Source organism: Dama dama, chromosome 15 (assembly GCF_033118175.1).
Source record: "Dama dama isolate Ldn47 chromosome 15, ASM3311817v1, whole genome shotgun sequence".
Lineage (NCBI taxonomy): Eukaryota > Metazoa > Chordata > Mammalia > Artiodactyla > Cervidae > Dama > Dama dama.
Genome location: NC_083695.1, coordinates 28,075,659 through 28,099,150, shown reverse-complemented (window position 1 = coordinate 28,099,150; position 23,492 = coordinate 28,075,659). Strand labels below are relative to the sequence as shown.

The following is a 23,492-nucleotide window of genomic DNA, read 5'->3' as shown; positions in this document are numbered from 1 at the left end:
AAGACAGCTAAGGACAGAGAAGCCTGGCATGCTGCAGTCCATGGAGTCACAAAGCTTCAGACATAACTTAGCAACTGAACAATAAAGGTTTGATACTAAAAAGCACCCCTGCTACCTGTAAACTTCTTTCACTATTCAATAAATAGAATAATGCATATGTGTCAATATGCTAAATCACAAATACATATAAGGAATACCTAGCCAAGGGCAAATTCCTAGGTAACTATGAGTTACAAAGTTAGTGGTTTTAATTATCTGTATTTCTTAATATGGAGAAACTGAACAAAATTAGGTAGAAGAATAACACTTTATCTCTTGGCCAAAGATATCACTGGGAAGACTATCTAGTCATCTCGTTGTACAATTAAGATAAATTATTGTGAGGCAAAAATGCAATTTCTGATCAAAAAAAAATCAAAATTGCTTTTATTTCCCCCAGACATTATTAGTTAATGTCTTGAGAACTGGCATATATCTTTGGGGTTAAGTATATTTTAGAAGAAAAATAATTCTGTTTTTAAAATGCATATTTATTTCATATAAGCACTAATAAAGATATTAAGATTTAAAAACTATAAATGTATTTTCTCTCTCACTCCAACCTTCAATAATAAGTAAAATAATTCTGATGTGAGGAACAAACATATGAAATATATTTGCTTAACAATATTCTTAGTTATCAAAGTAATTGGGCTTCAATCACTGATAAGCATGTAAAGTATCAAAAGTCTGGTATTGAATGCTTAAAAATAAAACAAATTAAATAGCTCTATATTAGAAACTATAAAATATTGAAATAAAGTAAGACATAAATATACTATGGTCATGAACTGGAAGATTCAATATTGTAAAAAATATCAGTCTCTCCAAACTGATATATAGATTCAACACAAACACAATAAAAATTTCAGCATGGCTTTTGGTGGAAATTTACAAGTGGATTCAAAAATTTGGGTATTCCCAGGTGGTCCAGTGATTAGAACTCTGAACTCTCACTGCCAAGGGTGGGTTGGATTTCTGATCTGGGAATTAAGATCTGACAAGCCAAGCATGCCCAGTCCCCCAAAAAGAAAAAAGAGTCATAAAAGAACAACAACAAAATAGCCTAAATAAATATTGAAAAAACAATACTAAAGGACTCATATTACCAGTCAGCAAGACTAGCGGTAAAGCCTAATAATGATGCAAGTTTAGATACAAAGACAGAAAAAAAGGCCAATGAAGAGTCTATAAACAGATTCAGAACTAATCAGTCACCTGATTTGTGACAAAGTTGATGCCGTAGTGGGGAAAGTACAGGCATTTCAGTAATGGTGCTGGTCTAGTAGACACCCAGATGAAGAAGAATGAATCTTGACTCCTGTCTCTCACACAATATGCAAAAGTCAATTCCATATCTTCATACAGCTATGAATGAATGGTTTTTAAAAGTAGCTTTTAAAGAAGAAAACAAAAGAGAACAACTTTATGTCTTTGGAATTTGCAGAAAATAGACAATATTTTCTTAAACAAGAAATAAAAAGTTATTTAAAAGTTACCAAAAAGAAAAAAAAAGTTACCATAAAGAAGAGAGGTAAACTGGACTACATTAAAGATAAGAGTTTCTGTTCATTCGGGACTTCCCTGGTGGTCCAGTGGCTAAGACTCCAAGCTCTGAGTGCAGGGGGCCCAGGTTTGATCCCCAGTCAGGGAACTAGCAAGCAGATCAAACTAGTCAATCCTAACGGATATCAATCCTAAATATTCATTGGAAGTCCTGATGCTGAAACGGAAGCTCCAATACTTTGGCCACTTGATGCAAAGAACTGACTCATTAGAAAAAACCCTGATGCTGGGAAAGTTTGAAGGCAGGAGGAGAAGGAGAAGACAGAGGATGAGAATGGCGTCACCGACTCAATGGACATGAGTTTGAGCAAGCTCCAGGAGATGGTGAAAGACAGGGAAGCCTGGCATGCTGTAGTCCATGGGGTTGCAAAGAGTTGGACACGACTAAGCGACTGGGAGCTAGAACAACAGGGAGCTAGAACCTACATGCTGCAACTAAGACATGGTGCAACCAAATATATAAGTAGTTTTTAGAAAAAAAAAGAATTTCTGTTCATTAAAAAGCACAGGGAGTTCCCTTGTGGTCCAATGGTTAAGACTCTGGGCTTTGACTGCCAGGCCTGGGCTGGATCCCTGGTTGGGGAACTAAGATCCTGCAAGTCTTGAAGTGTGGCCAAAAACTAAGAAGCACAATTAAGTGAAACATTGTCATAAAATAGATCAAGATATCTGCAATTATTTATTCAACAAAGAATTTGTTTCAACAAAATATAATAAACTAATGAATTAGTAGTAAAAAGCCAATTTAAAAGTGAATAAAAGTAGGACTTTCCTGGTGTTCCACTGGTTAAGACTCCATGTTTCCACTGCAGGGGTTAGGGTCAGGGAACTAAGGTCCTGCAAACTGCACAGCAAGGCAAAAAAAAAAAAAAAATAGAGCTCGATTTCATTAGTCATCAAGGAAATGCAGTGTAGTGATGCCACTATACAGCCAATGAAATTATTCAAACAAAATAAGACAGAAAATACCAACTGTTGGATAGGGAGCAAGTGGAACTCTCATACATTACTGTAAAGAGTCTTAACCACAGCAGTTTGGTAGTATTGATGAAAGTTAAACATAGGCATATTTTATGACAAAGCAATTCCACTCCTAGGAATATAGGCAATAGAATGCATGCATATGTTCACCAAAAAACTTTCATAAAAAGGTCCATGGTAGCACTACAATGCTCGTTCTCCTGTTCGGTTCTGTGCTGTAACATTCTACTGCCCATTAACAACAGAATGGATAGGCAATATGACAGTATGACAAAACAACAGAATAGATATTGTTAATTCATGATATTAACAATAGAATTTCTGTATTGTGATATATACATACAATGGAAAGCAACACTACAATGGGGATGAATAACTATAAGCAAGACTATTGCTGAGTCTCATAAACATAATATTAGGAAAAGGAGACCATAGACAAGAGTGTACAACTGTTCCCTGCTCTGTTAGAATGACTTTCCCTCAGAGAAGTGTTCCTTCTTTTCTTCTCTGCGTCTCCATGCACTGTTGGATGAGTAGGTCTATCAGGGTGTGAGTTCAGTATAAGGACAACACAATACATCTTCAGAATCAGCTTTGTCTGGAAAAAGGTGATATTTTGGGGAAAAGGGGAAGCAAGAGAGAGCAAGTGATGATATGTATGGTATGTGAAGCAAGAAATGATACGTGAATATCATCTAATATAGGGAAACTTTGGTAAGATATGAACAGAAATAAATTAATTAAAATTGTATCTCATATGAACAATATAACCATGTTGAAGGGTGAGGGTGGTGTGTGTGAGAGAAAGAAACATTAATTCCACAAAACTAATTCAACAAAGGTATAGTCTAAATTCTGAACACACGACTGACTTTTCAGTAACAGCAATAATTTCTGTCACCAAGATCTTGGTTTCTAATTACCATTCTCTACCAAAAAGAACCAAGTTTTCTTGGCTACCTGTCATTTCATCAGGGGCAGGACGGGAAATAGAAAACCTTGGAACATTTGTGACAGAAAATAATTATTCAAACCATAGTTGAAGGTGCTCCCTGGCCAAATTTGGGGAAATTTGAGCATCAGAATAAGTAATGATAATAAAGAAGCATAATCTACTGAATATAACAAAAATCTACAAGTTGACACTGAAATAAATATATAAATAAAGTAAGAAGAAAAATCTCTTCCTTGGAGTTTAAAGCTAATTAATAGATTTAGAAGAAATGATGAAAACAGAATCAGCTTTTGACAACTATCAGGCAAAAATTAGCAGTGAATACTAAAACTGAAGAGTGAAAATTCGAGGGATAGCTGTATTATATTTACAAGCCTCAATGTCCCTGCAAGATATTTATTAAGTATAAAGTGAAAAATACTGATTATACCATGGAGACACTACCTTTAACCAAGTGATAAAAATTAAGATCATAAATAGTGGGACAAAGGACATCATGCCCCTTTTATAAGAAGGTATTCAAACAAAAATGCATAATCCAGATAAAGTCATGAGGAAGCATTAGACAAACCCAAAGTGAGGGACAAAATAAGTAATCTGCACTTCGTAAAAGTAGCAATATCATAAAATATTGCAAAAAATATTTTAACTACCCCCAAAACCTTTGTATTACACTATTCCATTATATCAAACCCTGGAAAATACAAACAAATGTACAACGATGGAAAGATGTTTGCTTGAGGAAAAGGGGTACAGGTAGGGGTGTAGAGACTATGAAGGAATTTTGGGGAGGGATGGATTTTGACTGTGCTAATGGTCACACAGTGTATGTAAATCATAACTATCAAATTGTATACTTTGAATATGTGTAGTTTATTATATGTCAATTATGCCTCAATATTGTTGTTTTATAAGTCTAAGGAATTACTACAAATTAATAGAGGCCAAAAGGATATTTTCTTATAGGCCAAATAAAGTCTGTGGGTTAGATAATAACAATGGTTCATTGTTAATTTCATAATTTTGATAATAATATGTGAGAACATACTTGTTTTCAGGAAATCTATTCTCTAGTATGTCAAGATAAAGGAATATCATGTCTATGAAAAATTTAGTCTCAATTAATTCAGAAAAACTATTTATATATATGGAGGAGACATAGCTGGAAGAGACAGGGCTTCCCTCATAGCTCAGTTGGTAAATCATCTGTCTGCAGTGCAGGAGACCCGGGTTTGATTCCTGGGTCAGGAAGATCCCCTGGAGAACAAAATGGCAACCCACTCCAGTATTCTTGCCTAGAGAATCCCATGGACAGAGGAGCCTGGCAGGCTACAATTGATGGGGTTGCAGGAGTGGGACATGACTTAGCAACTAAACCACCACCATGGAGGAGACAAAAAGAAATAGCACAGGGAACTCTTTTCCGTACTCTCTAATGACCTAAATGGGAAAAGAATCTCAAAAAGAATGGAAGGACTTCCCTGGTGGTCCAGTGGTTAAGACCCTATGCTTTCACTGCAAAACACACGGGTTGGATCCCTGTTTGGGGAAATGAGAACTCACATGCTGCGTGGGGCAAGCCAAAAAATTAATTAAATTTTTAAAAAGTTCAAAAAAAAAAAAAAAAAGAGTAGATAGATGTATACCTGATTCACTTTACTAGACACCAGAAACTAACACAACATATTAAATCAACTATACTCCAATAAAAATTATTTTGTAAAAATTAAAGTAATACAATCAAAAGTGTCAAACAGCTAGCTAGTGGGAAACTGCTATACAACATAGGGAGCTCAGCTCAGGGCTCTCTGTGATGTCCTGGAGTGGTGTCATAGCAGGTGGGTGGTAGAGAGGCTCAAGAGGCAGGAAATACATGTTTATTTATAGCTGATTCAGGTTGATGCACAGCAGAAACCACACAACACTGTAAAGCAATCATCCTCCAGTTTCAGAAAATGTCATCATTTGGCTGGAAGATGAACTAAATGCTCTGTATGGTAATATTTCTATAAATCTGAATTATGCAAAGCAAAAGTTTTTTATGCAGGTCAAGAAACAGCCAAACCACACATGGAACAATGGATTGGTTCCAAATTTGGAAAGGAGTACATCAAGGCTGTATATTGTCACCCTGCTTATTTAACTTCTATGCAGAGTACATCATGCAAAATGCCGGCTGAATGAAGCACAAGCTGGAATCAAGATTGCCAGGAGAAATATCAATAACCTCAGATACGCAGATGACACCATCCTTATGGCAAAAAGTGAAGAACTGAAGAGCCTCTTGATGAAAGTGAAAGAGGAGAGTAAAAAAGCTGGCTTAAAATTCAACATTCAAAAAAAAGATGATGGGTGGGCAGCCCTCAGCTGGACCAGCAGTTGCAGGGGTTGTGGTGCTGGGCGGTCTGCAGGTGCTAGCAAATCCCACCCAGAGTGTAGAGTTGGTGGTGTCTAGGTAGTCAGGGGAGAAGGAGGAGGCAGGGGTGAATCAATTATAAATGACTCTGAGGCAGGACGCGGAGCCTAAATTCCAAGGTGAGAGAGTGCTGTACTTTCATGGGTGGCTTCTTTATGAAGCAAAGGTACAAAATCTGTTTTGAGAAGTTAGCTGAAACTACTGGTCAGATAATATAATGAGATTTCAGTGACTGGCAGCTGTAGTGAGAGCTACCTTTTTCATAGATTTTCCGATTCATAGTTCCTATGGCAACCCACTCCAGTACTCTTGCCTGGAAAATCCCATGGACGGAGGAGCCTGGTAGGCTGCATTCCATGGGGTCGCTGAGAGTCAGACACGACTGAGCGACTTCACTGTCACTTTTCACTTTCATGCATTGGAGAAGGAAATGGCAACCCACTCCAGTGTTCTTGCCTGGAGAATCCCAGGGACGGGGGAGCCTGATAGACTGCCGTCCATGGGGTCACACAGAGTCAGACATGACTGAAGTGACTTAGCAGCAGCAGCAGCATCTTCTCTTTATTGGTGTCTTACTGCTTGCTGAGTGGGTCACATAAGGCATCCTGCCATTCATGTTACTGACCTGCTAAAGGTCAGTAGTTTAAAGAGCATTTGAGTGGAAAGATGGAAGTTTGACTGTGGAAGCAAAATAGCATTGTTAGTGATTTGTGAGTAAATATTGCCAAAGTCAATTTTATTGGCAAATATTTGGCATAAAACTCAGCATTCAAAAAACTAAGATCATGGCATCTGGTCCCATCACTTCATGGCAAATAGATTGGGAAACAACGGAAATGGAAACAATGACAGACTTTCTTTTCTTGGGCTCCAAAATCACTGCAGATGGCGTCTGCAACCATGAAATTAAAAGATGCTTCCTCCAAAAGATGCTTTCTTCCAAGAAAAGCTATGACAAAGCAGAGACGTTACTTGCTGACAAAGGCCCATATAGTCAAACCTATGGGTTTTCCAGTGGACATGTATGGATATGAAAGTTGGACTGTGAAGAAAGCTGAGTGCTAAAGAATTGATGCTTTTGAACTGTAGTATTGGAGAAGACTCTTGAGAATCCCTTGGACTGCAAGGAAATCAAACCAGTCATCCTAAAGGAAATCAGTCCTGAATATTCATTGGAAGGACTGATGCTGAAGCTGAAGCTACAATATTGGACCACCTGATGCATAGAACTGACTCATTGGAAAAAACTCTGGGAAAGATTGAAGGCAGGAGGAGAAGGGGATGACAGAGGATGAGAGGGTTGGATGGCATCACGGACTCAATGGACATGAGTTTGAGCAAGCTCCAGGAATTTGTGATGGACAGGGAGGCCAGGACTCCATGCAGTCCATGGGGTTGCAAAGAGTCAGATATGACTGAGTGACTGAACTGAACTGAAAAGTTTTTTATGATTTTTAGAAATAAAGAAAGTGGTGCAAAAATAAAAAAATAAAAAAAAAGAATGTGGTGCTTAGGAGAGTGTGAGCAATAGCCAATATATTCATTCATTCCTTAACAAATACTAGTATTTCCCGCCCTGACAGACCTTGACCACATGGCCACACTTGCTTGCCAGATCAAGTTTACAGAAATAAACCACACACCATCTAAATTTCTAAACCTAATTATTTGAGTTACAAATATATTCTTTTCATTCAATTAACAAGTGTTTACTTAGCACCTATCACTGTAACAAGGCTAGAAAGTGCAAGAAAAACAAAGTTCCCTGGAAGCAAACCTGAGGAACATGCACAGATACAGGTGTTGCACAGGAAAGGATGAGTGAAGGGGTGGGCTCTTGTTAGGCAGGGAAAAGGAAGAATTTGTACCATGAGCATGAACATGGAGACAGGACCATGCACAGTGAGCCTGGGGAAGCAGAAGCAGCTGGATACAGCTGAAAGTTCAAGTATAATGTAAGTAGTGACATCAAACAAGACAAAAGAGGTCAGTCATGTCAAGACCCTAAAGATCTCATATTCCATGCTAAGGAATCTAGGCTTCACCTATAATCGGAAGGCACTATTTTCCATTGTTTTGGGTGAGATGAATCCCATATACAGAAAAGCACTAATTGGATTAATCTAGGAAAAACAGGGTTATAGAAAGAAAACTTGAGTTGCACCTAAGCTTGTTGTTCAACATCCTGATTTCCCAGTTGGCTGGTATGCTCATCCCAGAATAGAAGTGCCATAAATACTTGCCAATAATAAAGAGAAAGTTGAAATTGTCCCAGTAAGAGATAAATGCCTCAACAGCTGGAGCAAAGAAAATGGAGAGATAGGAGTGCTCATATCTTGTAGAAAAGAGATAACTAAAAGAATGAGAAAAAGGCCATTAAAGATGACTCAATTTTCCATTTGGGGTGACCATGTAGATGGTAAACCATTGAAGCAAATGTATAATACCAGATGAGGAATAAGTTTAGAAAAGAGCAAATGTGTTCACACCTATTAAAGATAGAGTACCTTTGGCAACAATGTCATTTGGCAATGTTGCAAATCAGGAGCTTACCAGTGAGATCTTTCTGTTACAAAAATATTGCTACTAAGTGTTTTAGAGATAAGTTTGTAAGCTATTAAGTTACTGGCCACATTTTGATCTGCTCCCACATGTGTGAAGTGAGGAGTAAAGATTATTCATTGCAGTAAGGTTTGTAATACCAAAGTATTTAAAAAAACACCTTAAATGTGGGACTTCCCTGGTGGTCCAGTGGCTAAGACTCCTCACTCCCAATACAGGGGGTCCAGGTTCGATCCCTGGTCAGAGAACTAGATCTCACCAGACACAACTAAGTGTTTGCATGCTGCAGCTAAAGATCCTGCTTGCCACAACTAAGACCCATCACAGCCAAATAAATAATAGATAAACAAATATTTAAAACAAAACACCTTAAATTTCACTGATACACAAGGGTTTAAATGTCTGATCTCTAGAATGAAAAGAAAAGGTTGACTGAATTTAAGTTCATAATATTTCAATCTATTCTACTATAGTTGTATTCATAGTAGACTCAAAAAATTTCAAGTGAGTAATCTAAAAATCATAAAACACCATAGTTGACAGGTATTTTAATTTAAGCAAGTTTGAGTATTAACCAAGTTCCGTAAAATTCCTTTAAATGAAGTCTAAGTCAATGAATACTTTGACTACCTTAGTTTTGTAACTGTAATAATAAGTATGAGTGTTTTTATGTATATATCATTTTGGACTTTACAAACCATTTTTGATCTTTGATTACCATTGAATCCCAACAATCCTGTGAAATATGTAGAGCAAGTGGAAATCACCTGCCAAAAGTTGAAGCGAAAACTCTATTATTGTTATACCTCCAAGGCAAAGTTTCAAGATAAAAGATAGAGACAGTTTTATTCTCTCAAAAGAAAAGTTTATTTCCTCTGGTTCCTCAGGATGCAAGGCATTTAGTGACTTTGTTCCACTCCTAGTTTTTAAAAATGTAGCTTTCAAAATAAGACACACTAAAATAAGGCACAGTGGAAATCTTTCCAAAACCACATTTCATACAATTTCCCTATTCTCCATCAAAACCTATGATGGAAAAATTTTATGTTCTCGCTTTCTGAGATAAATTCTAAAAATAAGCTAATGTATCACTCAGTGTGCAAGACATGCTTCAGGTTGGTCCTCAAATTCCTATAGATAAAGCAACATTTTACCAAAGCAAAAGAATGTAATACTAAAGCAAACTATCTCCACATGGATTTCCCTGGTGGTCCAGTTGTTGAGAATCCCCTTGCCAGTGGAGGTGACAAGGGTTCGATCCCTGGTCCAGGAAGATTCCGCATGCCATTCCACATGCAGCAATTAAGGCTAAGCGCCACAAATACTGAAACTGGTGCACTCTAGAGTCCCTGCTCACTGCAACTAGAAAAAGCCTGCATGCAGCAACGAATACCCAGCACACCAAACCAGAATAAATGTTTAAAAATTTATTTTAAAAAATAGTCTCCACAGATCACTCTACCAAGTTTCACAGGTGTCCCCAACCCTTTAGGTATTCGCTTACCTCCAAAGACACAATGACAGATGGCTTCTTTTTCAGTTCCTCACATTTCCTCTTCTTACAGATCTGATGGCTGTTCTTTCTATTCTTACAGTAAGTACATTCACCACAATTGGTCTTCTGCTGGCAGGGCTCACAGACCCCACATCGCTTTCGTTTCTTCTTTTCCAAGGTAGGTAGCAGAGTTGTGTAGGAAGGAGAAGAGGTACTAGCAAGTGGCACTGGCCTAGATGCCACAGTGGGGTTGACATCAACCAAGCTGGTGGCACTGATCTGGGAGCTGCCTCCTTCCAATGTGCTGGGACTCACCAGGGAGAGTCGGGTGATGCCCTGTGGAGCCGGCTGGAGTCCTCTCTCAGGGGCTAATGTGAACCCCTGAGTGTGAGCTGGCAGAAAGCTTATGTGAATCTTCTTCTCATTTTCTATATTGTTCATAGGTATTACAGGAGGTACCAAAATTATCTCTGAGTTTGATGATGGTTGAGGAGTGTGACCTGAGCCCGAAGGCAAAATCTGCATAGTGCCCGGGACCTCAAGCCCAGATGAAACAGTGCCCTGGAGCTCAGGCCATGCTGGGAGAGCATTACAGGTAGCAACTGGGTTAAGAGGGCCAGGAAGAAAGACAGGCGGGTCTGAGGCAGAACCACTACCCATACCAAGGACTTGTTGATTTAAGATAGCACCAAAGACCTCTCCTTGGACTGGAATAGCACCAAGAATCTCTGGTGGGTCTGGGATCTCACCCAAAGGCTCTCCATGAACTGGGTTAGCACCAGGAACTTCCCATTGATGTGGGATAGCACTCAAGGCCTGTGCTAGCACAGGGGTGGTATCAGGAACTTCCTGTTGATCTGGGGTAGCTTTGCGTACCTCTTGATGATCTGGTTTAGCACCAAGGGTTTCTTGTTCTGAACCTGCCAAGAGGAGTTTTATTAATGAGGTAGGATATATCGACCCACCAATAGACAAACAGTTTCTAAGGTCCAATGCAGGTACAACCTTATTAAAGCTGGAGGTGGGGCAGCAATCATGTTCACTTTTGATGGGATCCAGGTAAGAATCAGACAGCTTAAGAGATTCTACTCGTGAACCCAAATCTTCTAACTGAATGCTGGGGTTTCCTTCAGAGGTAACCTTGAGGGCTGCTCTTTGGAGCAAAGGAACACAGACAGTGTCCTGAGCAAACATTCTAGGGGAATCACTGATATCATTCAATGTCTCTCTAGAGAACAGTCCTTCTCCACCACATGTCCCTTCCAGTGACCCAGAAAGAATCTCTGCTGCAGGGTCACTAGGAGTAGAGCAAATTATTCTGGAATCCTCAACACCTTGGGACCAAGACTGGGTTGTCTTTTGGCTCTCATCTTTAATGAAAGATGCATTTTGTATGCCAATTAGCTTCTCTATATCAGGGGGGATTGGGGGGTCTTGCATTGGGACTGAATCATTTTCTGAGTGCTTTACTCCCGTATCTGTAAGTACCTTATAATCACACTCATGTTGCTTTCCTAGATTCTTAGGTGGTGGAACTTTCTTGGGTCTGGCTATGACCACTGGGGGTTGGGACAGTCGTCTGCTAAGAGAGGTGCTTCGCAGAGCCATTGTAAACCCATTGCAAGTTAAGGACTCTGGGTTCTGAAAAAGAACCTCGGTCCTATCCAAATTCATTCGTGCTGCTCCAGCTCTTGTCAGAAGGCTTCTGACTGGCACAGTCAGTTTGGGTTCTGTTTTTTTCTTAACATCTCTTTCTTGCACGAATTGCTTCAATTTTCCAGGGCTCACAGTCTTGACAGTCACCACATTTTTGTTGGCTGGCTTAGATCCCTTCTTCAGTTGATTGTTTTTCTTTTTGTTTAGATCTTCCCTCCTGACTAATTTGGAAGGTCTTGCGTGGCGAGATCGAGACATTGCTATGAAGTAGGAAAATCTGAAAGGGCACGAGGGACAGAGTCATTGGTCCTTTGGAAAGTCTCACTTCAGAGGAGAATCTGCATGCACCATGGTTGTGCTCAGTTGCACGAGGTTTTGGTCTGAAATAAAAAAAACATTGGCAATGAGTCTTTTTTCTATGCATTCTCTCATTTGAAACAGAATATTGGAATTTCCCTGGTGGTACAGTAAATAAGAATCTGCTTAGGGGACACAGGGTTGATCCCTGGTCTGGTAAGATTCCACATGCTTTGGAGCAACTAATCCCATGTACCACAACTACTGAGCCTGAATTCTAGAATCCATATGCTGCAACTATTGAGCCTGTGTGCCTATAGCCCATGATCCAAAACAAAAGAAGTCACCACAATGAGAAGCCTGTGCACTTTAAGAAGAGTAGCCCCTGCTTGCTGAAGCTAGAGAGAGCTTGTGAGTAGCAACAAAGACCCAGCACAACCAAAAAAATGTTTAAAAAAGAAATGGAATATTCACTAGCAATTATTAATTAAAATTAAGGAACTGAGAATATTTACTACAAAAGTATAATAGACACAAAACATACTAAAGTACCCTTTAAACCTTGGATTCACAAAGAAAGCTCCTTTAATTTCTGTGACAATTGATTAAGTCAATGAAATTCTTTGAATAGGCTAAGCATGGGGGTTTCTTTAAATTAGAAGCCATAACTATTGTAGTTACAAGTAGTTTAAAGCTCAAACCTAATCTTTACAAATGTGAATACTTAAAAGTTACTTTCCTCCCTCTCAGTTCCCCAACCAGGTGGCCAGGGAAGGAGCCAGGGCCACAGCAGTGAAAGCACGAAATCCCAACTACTGGACCACCAGGGAATTCCCCAAAAATTATCTCTTACACCCTTTTCTCAGCCCATCACTACACAAGCAGGGTATTATCTGTTGGACAGTAAAGCTGCTAAAGCTACATTCTCCAAGAAACTCTACTCCTTGGAGATCCAATAGTATTAATAACATATTTCAATTAACAACCTCAATTTTTCAGATATGTTTCTAATAAGCAGCCATGTTTAAAAACAAATTGACTATATGAGGATCTTTTATCTAGTTTGTTTCACTTTTTCTATTTCATATTCAGTGCTCCAATGGCACCCCACTCCAGTACTCTTGCCTGGAAAATCCCGTGGATGGAGGAGCCTGGTAGGCTGCAGTCCATGGGGTCACTAAGACTGAATGCCTTCACTTTCACTTTTCACTTTCATGCACTGGATAAAGCAATGGCAACCCACTCCAGGGTTCTTGCCTGGAGGATCCCAGGGATGGGGGAGCCTGGTGGGCTGCCGTCTATGGGGTCGCAAAGAGTCAGACATGACTGAAGAGACTTAGCAGCAGCAGCAGCAGCAGCTCCCATTTCACTTGGTTTATGTTTTCTAATTTCCAATTCCATCTTTTCTTTTTTTTTGATATTCTTTTTCAAGCCTTTATCAAGCATAGTAGAAAAGCTCTTGTATATATACATATATAAATCATACATATGTATCTTTTAGAAAACTTATGAATTTTTGCCTAACTAAAAAATTTATAACATTTTGAGTCCAATTGTTTGACTTAGCATAAAAAGAATGCTAGATTTCTAATTTAAAAGAATACACATGAAAAACAAAACAAAAAATAAAAAAAAAAGAATACACATGCAGCAAGCAACAAAAGTTTACTGTATAGCATAGGGAACTATAGCCAATATCATATAATAATCTGTAATGAAAAATAACTTTAAAAATAATATGTGTATACATATAACTGAACCATGAAAAAAGAATTCTGCTTTTTGAAATTTAGTAATGTTTATATTTTTGCCAGTTTTTCTAAATGTTCTATGGACATCTAATAGCAACATATGAGATACAAAATTTTAAATGTATTTGTGTAGGATATAAGATTAATATTAATATAAATCTATTATATTTAAATTATTAATGGCATCATTCAAGATGTTCCTCTTTTTTTTTTTTTCTGCACTTGATAAAAATATTCTCAGAGAAATGTTAATATGTCTCATTATGATTATATATATATTTATTTTCCCTTGTTTTTCTTCTGATTTTTGCTTTATTTATCTTTGTTTCTTTGTTGTTAGGGGTCTAGTGGTTTACAATGTTTATCTTCTTTGTGAATTGTACTTTTTATCATTAAAAATAAGTAAATTTAATTTAAAGAATCTACAAATTTTGAGTTTTATACATGCACACATAAACAGCATAAAATCTGGGGAGTCAGTATCACCAGATTAGGTTACAAATAAAACTCATGGGTCCATAAATATCTGAGTACCTCCTCAGTATAAGGAAGGCATTGTCCTGAGGACTGTCACACCCAGAAATGATGTCCCTCTTTCCTCCTTCATCCAACTTAATCCAAAGACTGCTGATTCTAGGTTCTCCTTGGTGGTCCAGTAGCTAAGACTCTGTACTGTCAATGCAGGGGGCCCACATTTGATCCCTAGTCAGAGAACTAAATCCCACATGCTACAACTAAGAGTTGAAAATCTACAACTAAAGATCCCACATGCTTCAACTAAGGCCCGGTGCAGCCAAATAAGTAGATAAATATTAAAAATCCAAAGAAACAAAGACTGCTGGTTCTAAAGCCCTTCTGCCAAGGGTCCCAAAATTTTCAATGTGAATATCTAAGCAAGGAAATTGGAAATAAGGAGAGAATGAGATAATACAAACAATAAAGAAGAATAAATCAAGCAACTATTATTTGAAAGTTCAGAAAAAAGGAGAAAATGAAACGGGACTGGCCAAGAGCCGTCATCAAATTGCACTTTTGTCTCCTCAAATGGCCTGACCCTGACCCCAAAGAGATGGGAATACCAGACCACCTGACCTGCCTCTTGAGAAATCTGTATGCAGGTCAGAAAGCAACAGTTAGAACTGGACATGGAACAACAGACTGGTTCCAAATAGGAAAAGCAGTACATCAAGGCTGTATTTGTCACCCTACTTATTTAACTTAGATGCAGAGTACATCATAAGAAATGCTGGGCTGGAGGAAGCACAAGCTGGAATCAAGATTGCCGGGAGAAATATCAATGACCTTAGATATGCAGATGACACCACCCTTATGGCAGAAAGTGAAGAGAAATTAAAGAGCCTCTTGATGAAAGCGAAAGAGGAGAGTGAAAAAGCTGGCTTAAAGCTCAACATTCAGAAAGCTAAGATCATGGCATCCGGTCCCATCACTTCACGGCAAATAGATGGGGAAACAGTGGAAACAGTGGCTGACTTTATTTTTCTGGGCTCCAAAATCACTGCAGATGGTGACTGCACCCATGAATTGAAAAGACGCTTACTCCTTGGAAGGAAAGTTATGACCAACGTAGACAGCATATTAAAAAGCAGAGACATCACTTTACCAACAAAGGTCCGTCTAGTCAAGGCTATGGTTTTTCCAGTGGTCATGTATGGATGTGAGAGTTGGACTATAAAGAAAGCTGAGTGCAGAAGAATTGATGCTTTTGAACTGTGGTGTTGGAGAAGACTCTTGAGGGTCTCTTGGACTGCAAGGAGATCCAACCAGTCCATCCTAAAGGAGATCAGTCCTGGGTGTTCATTGGCAGGAATGATGTTGAAGCTGAAACTCCAACACTTTAGCCACCTGATGTGAAGAACTGACTCACTGGAAAAGACCCTGATGCTGAGAAAGATTGAGGGTGGGAGAAGGGGACGACAGAGGATAAGATAGTTGTATGGCATCACTGACTCAGTGGACATGGATTTGGGTAAACTCTGGGAGTTGGTGATGGACAGGGAGGCCTGGCGTGCTGTGGTTCTTGGGGTCGCAAAGAGTCGGACATGACTGAGCGACTGAACTGAACTGAACCAAGTGATCATCAGTCTGTGGCAAAACGAGAAAAAAAGAGAGGCTGAGTACACCTGAAACTAACACAACATTGTAAATCAACCAATGAAAAAGTGAAAGTGGTGTTCTCTTTGTCGTGTCCCGACTCTGCGACCCCATGGACTGTAGCCTGCCAGGCTCCTCTATCCATGGAATTCTCCAGGCAATTATACTTGAGTGAGTTGCCATTTCCTTCTCCAGGGGATCATCCCCCACCTAAGGACTGAACCCGGGTCTCCTGCATTGCAGGCAGATTCTTTCCTATCTAAGCCACCAGGGAAACCCAAATCAACTATACTTCAATTTTATTTTATTTTTTTTATACTTCAATTTTAAAAATAAAGAAGTAAAAAAAGGCATGTAAAGTTTTTCATAAGTCTGAATTAATTTAATTAATGTCTTCCTTTTTCTCTCATTAAAATATAGAGTGCTTCTCTGGTATCTCAGCGGTGGAGAGCCTGCCTGCCAATGCAGGAGACAGGGGTTTGATCCCTGTTCTGGTAGGATCCCACATGCCTCGCAGCAGCTGAACCTGTGTGCCACAACTATTGAGCCTGTGATCTAGGGCCCAAGAGCCACAACTACTGAACCCATGAACTGAAGCCTGTTCACCCTACAGCCTGGGCTCCCTGACAAGAGAAGCCACAACAAGGAGAATCCCCAGCACCACAGCTAGAGAGCAGCCCTACAACTTCCTACAACTAGAGAAAAAGCCAAACAGCAATGAAGACCCATTCTTAAATTCTTAAATAAATAAACAAAATTTAAATTTTGTTCTTAAATAAATGCACATTCTTAAATAAATAAAATTTATTTAAAAAGTAGAGAATTCCCTGGTGGTCCAGTGGTTAGGACAATGTACTTCCATTGCCAAGAGAAGATGTTGCATCCCTAGTCTAGGAGGTAAGATTCTGCAAGTTGCATGGCCAAAATAAAATTTTTTAAAGTAATAAAAGTCCTTTTTTATGAAAAGGTGAAGATGGGTTTTTTCTTTTCTTTTAAAATTATTACCTGGTACAGTAAAAATTTGACAGTCCTCTACCATCCTCAAATTTGTTTTGTTTTGGTTGTACTTTTTTGATCCAGGTAATCCTGGGATACACTATTTGGTTTTGTGGCTAGAGATGGTGTTGCATTAGAAAACCCTCAGTTTCAAGCTGTGATCACCAGCTGTGTCCTTCAGCAAACTATTTAACAGGAGTCAAGTTTCCTGTGTTTGAAATGAGGTTGTTTGTGGGGACCAATGGGCTTCTCTGGGGAAAACCTAGTGGTAATGGTTTCATCCTTTTGATATGTGAGGTAAGAACAAAGACTTTGAAAATAAATGTGGGTTCAATTTCTAGATCAGAAACATTATCAGTCGTGTGATTTTGACAAATTCCTTGGTCTCTCTATTCCTCAGTTTACTTACATATATTAGAATAAGAAGCATAATAAGAACTTTCCTAGTGGTCCAGTGGTTATGACTGCACACTTTCAGTGCTGGGGTCATGGGTTTGATTCCTGGTCAGGGAAATAAGATTCCACATGCCTTGGGGTGTAGCAGGAAGCAGAAATATAATAGCACTGACTTTACTGGGTTACTACAAGAATAAAATGAGATGATATATGTAAAGGCTTAGCACAGAGCTGGCATATAATAAATGTTTTGTAAATGAGAACTTAAAAAAAAGTCTGCCTATACTCCAATATATTTAAAAAAAGGGAGAGAGAGAAAATAAGTTTAATAGTAGTTATCATTATTATAAAACCAATTTAATCCTCAGTCTGCCATATCCTGCAAAACAAGATCCAATTCTTTTATTCTGTCTTCACCTAACACATTGTAGGCCACACCCTATAATAAAAGATCTCAGAGCATAACATTTAGAGTCAAAGCATTAAGCCATTAAGAAAGATGTTTAAAATAGACATTAGTGATAACATTAACCACAAGAAAAACAGCATTTTGATAAATCTGTGCTAAATACAAATACTAGGCTAAATACAAATCCACTTGAATTCTTGGCATTAAGCTTACTGCTTTTCCTCTTTTCTTAAAAAAAAAAAAGTTTGGTTACACTAGCTCCTTTGCTGTGAAAAGCTGTAGGATATTGTCTCCAAAGACCACTGGTTTTCACACCACCATTTTTAGAAAACAAAGACATTCCAATTCTAATCTCCAGAAAGTCAGCAATCTTTATAAGGATGTATTTTCAGATAACAAAAAGCAATCCATCCCATTCACTAGAAATTCAGAAATTCAACAATATCAGTATAAGCATACTTTATGTCTTCTATCAGGATTACATGGCTAAAAATTATTAGGGGCATATAATCTAAGTACTGCAATCAGACATGAAAATTAAAATTTTTGTATTGAGGCAAGTAATCTGGATATGCCAGAGGGTGTCATGGGATCTGCTTTTGAAAGTAGTTTATAACTTGATCTCTGTCTCATATATTCTTTTATATTTTTTAATGGAAGTGCTTTAGAAATTCAGACTTGTAATTAAGATAATGTTTACCATTCAAACCTTATCTCCTGAAAAAGAGCCTGTCAAGGAAATGGAAAAGGTATGAACAACACAGATTGGAAAGATGTGGCCTCTTTAAATGGTAACAGCCTTTTTATGAGATCCTGAAAGAGGCCAATGACCCCTAAAAACCCAACTGCAGGAAAGAAACCACTGGGTACCACTCAGCCAAAGAAACAATCAGAAACAAAATAAGGACTCCCACAAGATCTTAATTTTATCACCATTGGCTCCACTGATGAAATGTAACCCCTTTTGTGATAAACTAAGTTATCCCCAGGGCTGAACTCTGAGAGGAGAGGCAATAAGCTTTTTCTGAAATTTGGGGGCTGGGGGGAAGGGAGGGAACCCATTCTATTATATAGATTCATATTTAAATATGGAATTTTCTACACATCTTATTTTCCTTATTAATTTATAAACATTATTAAATGCTTTATCTGCTTTTTTGGGTGCTTTATTTTTTATAGAGTATTTAAGTCATAGAAAAATACATTTACAGTTGAATACTAATTCCACTTCCATTTTTCATTTCTGATGAAAACTGACATTTCAGTATTTCTCAAAAATCAGTTTTATTCTACTCTAAAGTATATTCAAGAATCTGAGTGCATGGAGGTACCTACAGGATAATATGATTGGAACAGAAAATAAGAGAATAATGTCCTTGTTATCAAACATATATAGTAGGTCCCAGAGGGGGCCTACATGCAGTTAATTGATACTATCTGGTGAGCTCTTATTTTCCTGGAGGAGAAAACAAAGCAAAGTGAAACAGACAAGCAAAACTTCCAACAACTGTGGGATGCAAAGCATCACTTGGTTAACTAGTGTTTTCACCAGAGGGCAACAAGATCCCCAACCCATAATAATCTCCCCCCCCCAAAGTGTCCTTGTGACATAAGGGACTGGAGTTGGAGTAATACATGAAATCTAAATATTACTGCCCAGGAGATAAGGGCCAACTTATAATTTGAAACATGAAAAGAGGTTCTAACCCAAAATAGAAAATCAAAGGTTACAGAGAAAGTGGAGAAGAGGCTAGATCAGGTCCCAGGGCCTATGTATGTATCTGCTAATTATTCACACATAATTTAAACATAGCTAACCAAATTGATCAATAAACAGGATCAGACTTCTGCCTCAGTATTATTTGAGTTTACTAAGTAGTCTTCCCCTAAAGAGCCTTAAAAAGTGAGGGGCGGGGGAGGGGGGGAGCAAAAACAATTTCTGATGCAATCACCTTGCCTAGAAACTGAAAAGCTGTCTTCCTAAACTGTATCAGTTGCCTGTAAAGGACAATATTGACAGTACTGTGATAGAAAAATTTTCTCCCTCCTACATCCCTCCTCCTTCTGGATCTCCCAGTCCCCTGGGCAGGAAGTGGCTGAACTGATGTAACCATCCAGCCCACATGTCAATTTAAAATTATACTGCAATCCTTCCCACCACCAGCAGTGGCCAAAAAAGTGGTGAGTATTTGCATACACAGAGCTAGTTTCGAAAGAAACTCTGATTTCATAGTCACTCCATTCAGCTTCTTAGAATTTAAAGGCTACTGCACTTGACTGAGAAATACAAGACTCAAAAAAAAGCATTTCTTTTTAAAGGACACGACTTCACTTAGTTTCCTCCAGTAACTAAGTTCTGAAGGAAGAGGAGGTGGGCGGGCTGCTTGTAGTTCCTAGATAGTTTTCTACCACAGGAAGTGTGAGAGCTCTCCGCACATGGAAAGACTGGAGGGAAACTGACTAGAATGCCAGCAGATTTAGTCAAAGGCTCCTTCCATATGTAAAACACCCTTGCTGCCCTGCAGAGAGTGAGGGGGGGAAAGCCAAAAAGGGCTACCGAAAGGGAAGGGATAAGTTAAAATGGAAAGAGAATGATCCCGCCAATAACAAGAAAAGCATAAGACATGTTGAGAAGAAGAGGAAAAAGCAGAAGGAAGAACATGTCTAAAGGGGGGGGGGAAAAAAAGCAAAAAAGTAGAGGAAGGGGGAAGAAACATGTAGCAATAAAGCTAGACTATAAAAAGACAACTGGATCAAAGCACAAGGCTAGAGTTAGAAAGATGGAGGGGTGGGAAAAGAGAAACTTAAAGAGTAGAGGGAAGGAAAAATACAGAGGCAAAGAAGAAGGTGGGGGAGGGGAGGGACAAACCAGATAAAGAAGACTGGAGGAGGAAGAGAAACAAAGGGCGGGGACAGAGGTGATCCTAAACTCCAACCCATCAATTCTAGAAGATCAGAGCTGGGAGCCATAGTTAACCCTCGGTTAAATGGTAAGTGGCGATCCCGGAGTTCTTAAGATGAGCTATTAGTCTTTGCCAAGAGATAGGGGCAGAGGATACTAATAATTCTCATACTTGATTTTGAAGTTTAATTGAAATCGTAACATGGTTTTAAACACGGTCATACATTGACAACCAAGCTAATTAAGATCTCTTAACTGGGGAGTGAAGGCACTTGGGTTTCAACCTGTGTAACCAACGCAAACCAGTAAAATCAGGAAATTCACTCAGAATGAACGTTACCTGAGGCTTTTCGTTCTTAGAAACAACGCTGACTAATCCCCAAACCTCTGCTTATCTGCCTACCCGCCTTGTTTAATTGTACGCACAAATTCCTAATATGTCTTAAAAAGCTCTCGCCCTAACCGGTTCACAAGCACATTTTCCAAACTCATTTTGGCATCCTGAGTGAGGCCTAAGGAGGCCGACATTTTTATTTTACTTTATAACATTGAGGACAGGGGGAGGTGGAAAGGATGGGCACTTTTCAGTTCAGAGAGGACCTGAGGTTGCTGCCCGGTAGCGCCGCCCTTAACCCGTCTGGGTGCAGCGCTCAGCGCACTCCGCCGGCACTAGACTGTGCACCTAACCGACTCCTCGCTCAAAGTCTTGCAACACTTTTCAAACATGTATTTGTAAACTGATCATTACTGTATTATGCGGCTCATTTTGTGCCCAAGAGTGGAGCCGGGGAGTAGGGGAAGAAGCAATGGGCGAGTTGGGGCTGGCGAAAGACCCCCAGTTCAAGTAATATCTATTCTCTTGTTGATACATTAGTTTTTATTGGGTCAGAAATGCCCAATTTGTGTTTCCCATTACAGTGGGAGGTGTACTGTGACGGGCCAGCAACTTCCCGACCGCTTTTTGCAGTAGCTGAATCGCTTTGGGAGTGAGGGTGAGAGGGAGGGAAGGAAGAGGAGAGGGGGTGAGGAGGAGAGGGAGAGAGACCTAGCCCAGTCTCTTCCCGACACGTGAAGTGGCGGCGGTCCCTGGCACCCCCAGAGCCGGCCCCTCACGTGCCGGCCGAAGTGTCCCGGCACCCAGCTCCGCACATCTCGCACCCTAGCGCCCCACTCCAGGATTCCGTGCTACTGATGTGACGGCAAGCCGGCGCTTTCGGCGCCCGAGCGGCGCCCGTAAGGGTTTTTAGAAGGCCATTTTGACAGAACACGATTCTATTCCCTACTCCCTTCCTCCCCGATCCGCAGAACTCCGGGTCAACCTCTGGCAAGCCTCTCCTACAACCTCCACTCCAAAAGTTTCGTCCCCGAAGCCTCCTCCCCGAAAAGCTCAGGGAAGGCAAGTGCCAAATGTTCTCCCAACGAGCTGGTCCCCTGTATTAGCATGCGGGAGGAAGACAGCTTCTTTGGGGGGTACACTTGAGTGTGGGACAGCCCGGGTTCCACACCCGAAACTTGCCCTAACTCTTGGCTCTCCTCAGCCCGAGGCGCTCGGACCTCCGTTTCTCCTCTGAGGGGCATCAATCACGGGCACAGTCGGGGAATCGCCCCCTCCCAAAGCCACGCTCGCCCTCCCCCAATCCTCCAGTTTCCAGCGGAGCCCGGGGTCCTAGCCCGAGGCGCTCGGCTCTCCCCACCCGGCGTCCCAGCCCGGCCTCGGGGCAGGCGGCCGCGTCCTCTGGCCGGGGGCATTGTTTACCACCCGCAACAAAAGCGCCCCAAGCGGCCTCGGGTGGGGGGTCGCCGCGGGGAGTGGGCCCATCGCTGCGACCCCCGCGGCCCCGCGGCCCCGCGGCCACGGAACCCCGGCCCGCGTCCAGCCCCGGCCGTGCACTGCCCTTCGCAAGCCCTTCCGGCCTCCGCGTGGGGCTCCGCAGACCCCTGCCCTCTGCCCCTCTCCCAGCTCACCAGGGCCCCCCCAGGCTCCGAGAACTGCGCGCGTCCCCCCCGGCTCCAAGCCCGCACCAGCCCTCGGGGAAACTTTCCAACTTGCGATCGTCCCCACAACTTCGGAGTCAGGGGCCCCGGCGGGCGCGAGGGGCGCGGGAGGGCCCCGGGAGGACACCTACCGGCTGCCTGGCAGGGTCAGGGCCCGAGCCCCCGGGGTGGGCGACTGCTTCCCAAAGGTCCACAGCGCAGAGGCAGGTAGAGTTGCATGACTGGGGCGGGGCAGGGGGCGTCCGGGGGGGCAGACCCGGGAGCAGAGGGCCCAGCGGCTGCGCGCACAAAGCGGCGCGGGAGCGGACTGCGCTGCCACTCCCCGCCAGGTCAGCCCCCCGGAGCAGCACTGTCTCCCCAGGACAGACCTCAGGGAGTGAAGCTGGGGCTCTGCCTTCCCTGGACCCTGCTCCGCTGAGCGAGAGGCAAAACGCGAGCTGGATTTCCCCAAACTGGAGCTGGACTCCCCTCTGGACCCTCACCCCTCCCCTTGGCCCTCTTCTCTCCCAACCCCTTTTTTTTTTTTTTTTTTTTTTTAAGGTCAAAGGAGAGTATTGGAGAGGGAAAACCTTATCAAGATCTTCTTGTCATGACTTTTTTTTTTTTTTTTACGAGGTACTCTCGGGCTGAGAGAAAAGTTTTGGGGTCTCTGAATTGAATGCTTATAGATACATTACCTGGGATGCGAAGTCAGAGATGCCACCGTTGAGCAATATTTGGGTCGCGAGCAATGGAAAACTGCTCTCAGCACCTTAGAGAGAAGCCAGAGAAGGGTTGTGTTCCCTTGACTCAGAGTTTGATGTCTGCAAGGGTCATCATAACATTTTTGTTAGTTATTTGCGTTTGTACTTTGGCGGTATTCACTTTACAGATGAAGGAGACACAGGAATAAATAAGTTTTCATCATTAAGAGGAATAACCAGTGGCAATATACCAAAACTAAGACTGACTAGGGCGTTCGAAT

General features: G+C 40.9%; 1 protein-coding gene across 2 annotated transcripts in view; it reads right to left on the bottom strand.

The window, feature by feature from the left end:
- TET1 (tet methylcytosine dioxygenase 1) overlaps nt 1-22,781 on the bottom strand; it is a 129,828-nt gene extending 107,047 nt beyond the window's left edge. For both annotated transcript variants that reach the window (XM_061161666.1, XM_061161668.1), the window contains exons 1-2: nt 22,660-22,781; nt 10,024-12,050 (exon numbers count right to left, since the gene is read on the bottom strand). In XM_061161666.1, coding sequence (XP_061017649.1) covers nt 10,024-11,928 — 1,905 coding nt within the window. In that variant the 5' untranslated portion in view covers nt 11,929-12,050; nt 22,660-22,781. The remainder of the gene's footprint in view (nt 1-10,023; nt 12,051-22,659) is intronic.
- Nucleotides 22,782-23,492: the final 711 nt, after the last annotated feature.